Source organism: Limulus polyphemus, unplaced genomic scaffold (genome assembly GCF_000517525.1).
Source record: "Limulus polyphemus unplaced genomic scaffold, Limulus_polyphemus-2.1.2 Scaffold731, whole genome shotgun sequence".
Taxonomy (NCBI): domain Eukaryota; kingdom Metazoa; phylum Arthropoda; class Merostomata; order Xiphosura; family Limulidae; genus Limulus; species Limulus polyphemus.
The window spans coordinates 153,694-159,708 of NW_013666341.1; the positions used below are offsets into that span (position 1 = coordinate 153,694).

The 6,015-nt window shown below is 31.0% G+C and overlaps 1 protein-coding gene across 1 annotated transcript in view; it reads left to right on the forward strand.

The window, feature by feature from the left end:
• The window catches only part of LOC106460230 (60 kDa heat shock protein, mitochondrial-like), a 17,656-nt gene extending 11,641 nt beyond the window's left edge, over positions 1–6,015 (forward strand). Inside the window, exons 7-12 of the mRNA XM_013919915.2 lie at positions 1,303–1,471; positions 2,576–2,783; positions 3,773–3,910; positions 4,237–4,411; positions 4,635–4,813; positions 5,445–6,015. Coding sequence (XP_013775369.1) covers positions 1,303–1,471; positions 2,576–2,783; positions 3,773–3,910; positions 4,237–4,411; positions 4,635–4,813; positions 5,445–5,603 — 1,028 coding nt within the window. The 3' untranslated portion in view covers positions 5,604–6,015. The remainder of the gene's footprint in view (positions 1–1,302; positions 1,472–2,575; positions 2,784–3,772; positions 3,911–4,236; positions 4,412–4,634; positions 4,814–5,444) is intronic.

The window sequence follows — 6,015 nt, forward strand, 5'->3', positions numbered from 1 at the left end:
CAATGAATTGTGAAAGAGAGGATGTGTCAGGAGAGGTCTGATTTTTCTATTTAATAGCTCTGTAACCAAACAAAATTGAAGACTATAAAAATTATGGTTTGTCTGAGCAATAACGATTTTATTGAGAGTAATTTATGTTTAATTTCATACATTTTTGAGGGGTGATGGATAGAATAGGGATGATGACATGCCAATATGTCACGTGGGTCACACTATTGGAAATTCAGGATTTTTTATATATATTCCCTTGTAGAATTAAGAACTTAACTTCTATACTATTAAAATATAGATTATTAGCTAAAATTTAATGCTATTCTAATTGGTATAACATAAACAAAAAGTAGTATAATAAGACACTACAACCTTGTGTCATGTGCAGTAAAGGATACCTGGGGCAATAGTGTTAAACAGAGTTTCAAGTCACTTTGTCTAACTGTGCATGCTCTTCAAGTAGTGATGACTTTTTTCTCTTTTTTTTGTATAACCTAGTTAGTTTTTTAATTTATTACATTCTAGTTAATTTTGTTTAAAAAGTTATAAAACAATACATAAATAGAAATTTTGCACTTACCCTAGCCCTAAGTTTGTTTGCACCTGACAGGTGCATGGTTTTGTAAGCCTTCTTTTTTTAACAATGTTTGTCCAAAAAATATATTAGACACTAAAACAGAATGTCCCAAAACTAATATAGGTTACTTGGCTTTTTTAGTAAGAGATAAATAAGGAAAAAAAATTCCATTACCCTTTGGATCATGAACTTTAGTCTATGTACATCAAGATCCACTTCCAAAGTAGTGGCTTTCACCATGGACATAAAACGGAATACTGTCAGAGTTGTTTAGTTCACAAATATGTACCATTGACAAGTAAGCATGAGTAACTACGTAATTTCAAAAGTATGAAGCTTTAGCAAGAGTTTCTATGGTGGGTGTGATAAATATTGTTAACATTTCAGAAAATCAAGGAGGTGAAAGGTTATTTTATATTCTAGTCTATCAATATTTATATCTTACGTTTTTGTTTTGGTAGACTCTCTGAATCCCATGTAAGGGAAGAAAGAAAATCTAAAAAGGAGAATTTGGAGAAGAGACAGTTGCATGGTGTATGGAAGTGAAGAATGGGAATATACTTAAATATCTCTTTTTTTAAAAAATTAACAAATTATAATTTAGATAATATGAAAAGTTAAAACATTAGTAATAAGGCAGTGTAATAAAATTTTGAATGTAACTGTGTAAAAAGGATGTGGCATGTGTTCCTATCTGAAAAATAACTCAAATATAACTTTAAACCTACTTACAGGAGCCAAAGTGGAATTCCAGGATGCTCTTGTATTGTTCAGTGAAAAGAAAATTTCAAGTATTCAATCCATCATTCCAGCACTTGAGCTTGCAAATGCACAGCGTCGCCCTCTGATTATAATTGCAGAAGATGTTGATGGAGAGGCTCTGAGCACTCTAGTTCTAAACAGGTTTGTCTCATTTTCCTTCTGTCATAATTGTTCTGAATACTTTATGCAGTTTCATTGTTTAATCTCTCTTCGTTTTTTTATAATAATACGGTCAGTTGAATGTAATCTGTTGTTTGCATTAAGAATAATCAAAGCTTTTAACCATAAAACTTCAAAAATTGCTCGTGTCACGTTTTGTTGTACACTATTTTTCTAATAATGCACATTATGAAGTAACTATATGCAAAGGTGGGGTCAAAGTGTGCAAGCTACATGACATTTTACAGAGTGCCATTCAACATGGTATTATGTATTTTAGTTACCTAATATTCACTTTACACTACATTGCTGAGTTAGTAATAGTTTGTGGTATAGGAGAGTAAATACTAGATACAATATATGGGGATACTGAAAAAATAACTTTAGATATGCATTTGGGAGTTTCTATGGGTTATACAAATCACACGATGGAGAAAAGTAATATTATTCTTCATGTGAACAACTCCCTACGCTCTGACTTATCAGAGTCTAAATCAGGCTAACTTTTTAAATTCAGACATCTTAAATGCAAATATTTTAATAACACATCTGAAATTTTTTGTATAACACTTTTACATTTTACTAAAAACTAGTCAAAATTTTTTTTCTTCAATATGGGGTTAGTTCATTTGCTTAACATGTAAAGATGTATTTTGTTTTTAACCCCATTATGAAATTTGGCAAGCTTTTACAACATTTACAACTCTATTGTACACAAGAAATCAAATTTTCAATTAAGTATTGGACACAGGGTTGAAATTGTGAATCTGTTGTTTTTCAGATGACTCAATTCATATTATATTTACTTATTGTGCTACTAAGGAATCAATATAGCAGTGGGAATTAATATTTAAAGGATTTACTCTTGGTAGGCTAGTGAACTAACCGAATGCAATCTAATGAACTGCATAATTGAAAGTTACTTTTTAGGTATAAGTCAGAAAAGAAAAATTTGGTAAGATAAAGAAATTCTTCATGAATTAACTTGTCTTCACGAAATACTTAATACTGAAAAATAAAGTGCAACTAAGCATTCTGTAGAAATTGAGTGTGGTAAAATTCTCACAATTAAGAATTTGGTTATAGGTTAAAAGTAGGTCTCCAGGTTGCAGCAGTGAAAGCTCCTGGATTTGGAGATAACAGGAAGAACACTATGCATGACATGGCTGTTGCTACTGGTGGACTTGTGTTTGGTGATGATGCTAATCTTATCAAAATGGAGGAAGTTCAATTATCAGATTTGGGAGAAGTTGGTGAGGTTACCATTACAAAAGATGACACCTTGCTGCTGAAGGTATATCATTTAATCAATACTGAAGTGCAGTCAGATATATTTTAGTAAATAACACAATATGAATTGTTCATTTAGGCTAGTTTGTATTCATTCTTGGAACTTCTAGTATTTTACTTTATCATTTATTGGTTAAAAGTAGGTACAAATAAATTTTCTTACTAAGTAGTAGCAGTTGTTAACAATCAGCTGTTGAGAAATGATTCAAAAGATGAGATCTTCAGCTTCATCATAAAATGCAATGCTGCGAAATTTATCTATCATGATATATCTGGTTGTACATCTTTATTAACCAACTTTGGGTACCCTTTCTACATATGCTGTGCAATTCTCAGCTAAAAGATATTTCTCTTAATTGCAGGCCTAAACTACCACCCTTCCCTCCCTCCCCATGCTTCAGCGAGTTGTCCTGTTGAATTTATCTCTCTAATAAAAGTTATTTCTCATTTAAGTTTAAATTATCTGTAAATCTCAATAGAATATAGTTGAAGGCCTAGTATGCAGTTAAATGAAATATAGGGAAATGACTTGTTACTATAAGGAATAGCCTACTTACCTGGACTTTCAGTTGGTATTAGTTTTACTTAGATCTTTTTCTCTTCTCTCTCTCTTCTTTTTTTTTTTTGTGAAAAAGTATACATCACATCTAAATTTATTATAGACTGAAGAGCATTGAAGATGCTCTGAACATATATGCCACCAGGTGAGACTGTATAAACTTTTATGGTGTTCTTTTTTTTGTATTTCAGCTTATTTTTTATGTATTTGTGTTTAGTGTTGTACAGTGTTTTCTGTTTTATTGTTTAGGAGAAAGGGCTATCTTAAAATAGATAAACTTGTTCACTACGTAATGTAATTAAATATATTAAACAAGATAAAATAATTGTGAAATACGTTTTGTACTAACCAAAACAATGCTCTTGCGTTAAATGATATTCCTGTACTATTTCTAATCTTTCTTTTTTTTTCATTATTATTATTAACTTGTGCAGGGGAAGGGAAAGAAGGAAGATGTTGATCGAAGAATAGACCAAATTAGGGATGAAATTGATATGACAAACTCTGATTATGAGAAGGAAAAGCTGAGTGAAAGACTAGCAAGGTTGGCCAGTGGTGTAGCTGTGTTAAAGGTACTTACAGTTAAAAATTTCTTTTTTTACATCTTGTATATGAAAATTGTTTATTTCATGATGTTTAGTTTTATTTAATTAACAATGTTTTAATTTATTTGTTCAATAACATAATTAACTGTTAATAAATCAGATAATGCATTTCATAAACTCAGTTTTTCGTGAATTTTCAGGCCTGGAAATTAACTTTGAAATTTCATGTTTACAGGATGCACTTGATTTTAAACAAAAATAAAAAAATTCTACGGGTACAAAGATGAAATAAATATGAGTGATCACAAATGTGAAGAAAAAATGTCCTGGAAAATTATTTGTAATCATTCCAGGTTGGTGGTTCCAGCGAAGTAGAAGTTAATGAAAAGAAAGACCGTGTCAATGATGCATTAAATGCTACTAGAGCAGCTGTTGAGGAAGGCATTGTAACAGGTGGTGGAACAGCTCTTCTTAGGTGTTTGCCCATTTTAGATCAGTTACAAGGAGACAACAGTGATCAACAAATAGGTAAACATACCAAAATGGCTGCATTTTTTTTATTATTATTATCATTATATACATTGCTTTGCATAATTTGGCTTTTTTTTTCTTTCAACGGATAGTTTATTTTAAATTTATTTCCCTATTAGAAATACTAATGGACGAGTTCTTATCTCACAGTTAGAAATGAAACCAATGACTCTTCTTGTCGGGGTATTAAAAGTATGTACATTTTTACAATTGTTTTCAGGTATTGATATTATCAAGAAAGCATTAAAAATGCCTTGCAAACAGATTATAGAAAATGCTGGAGTAGATGCTGCAGTAGTTGTTCAGAAGGTTATAGACTCTGACCCTGATGTAGGATATGATGCTTTGAATAACAAGTATGTCAACATGATCGAAGCAGGCATAATTGATCCCACAAAGGTAAGAATTTCAAAGTTAGCATTTCTTGTTCAGTTAATATCCATAAAAAAAATTGCTTATTACTCTTTTAAACTTAATTATGGAATATATACAAACATTCACGTTTTTACTTTTATTTCAGACATTTACAATATTTTTGTTGAGAAATTGGGTACATACATTATAGAGGATGATATTAGTTTATACCATGATCAAAAGATAATTGCTCTGATGTTGAAGTATTAAATTGTTGTTACAGAAGACCATCTCAGCTAGGCCAGAACACAACAGTTCTATATATAGATTTACTTTTTCGTTTTTTTAATATGAAAACTTGTGAAGAAAGATGTATGGAAAAGAGCATTACATTTTGAATCTTACAGCTATAACAAAAGTTAAACTGGATTCAATGTTTCATTAGCCTAGAAATTTTAAAAAATAACTTTATTGTGGCATTTTCATTATTCATTTGTAACAAACAAAGTAATTACTTAGGGTAAAAACAGAATTGTGATTTAATAAAAGGCTATAACAGCAATCCAAAAAGACCTTAGGATTTTTTGAGACACAATTATTAATCTAATAAACTCAACTGTTTGCATTGATTTGATTAAGAGCCTTGAATTATTATTTTTTGTTGTTGTTATTTTAGGTTGTAAGAACAGCACTTATGGATGCTGCTGGAGTTGCATCTCTTCTCACAACCGCTGAGGCTGTTGTTGTAGAACAACCAAAAGAAGAGAAAGGTGATCCAATGGGAGGCATGGGTGGAATGGGGGGTATGGGAGGTATGGGTGGAATGGGTATGTGAAACAGTGCAACTGCTAAAAAAAATAATGGATAGTCAGAGCTATCTCCTTTTGGTGATGCATTTTAGTTTCAGATTATTCATTCTTACACTGCAATGATTATTGGTTAAAACTTAGTGGAATAAAAGAACTCAACTTCAAGTTCCACATGGAGCATTTTTTATCCTGATGTGAGATGAAATGTTAGCTTATGGGAAATGTGAGTGAATAACTCGCATCATTTGACTAGTTTTTTTTTGTTCTTGTATGATCAGTCATTGCTCTGGGAACAAATCCATCTTCTGAGTCATTGTTATGGTAGATTAAAACATTTTCAGTCATTTTTCCAATCATGATGTAAACTGATACTCTTGTTCATTTCCACTGCTTAGACATTCATGTAAACTAGTTAAATAAAGTTTTTTGACAAAGTAA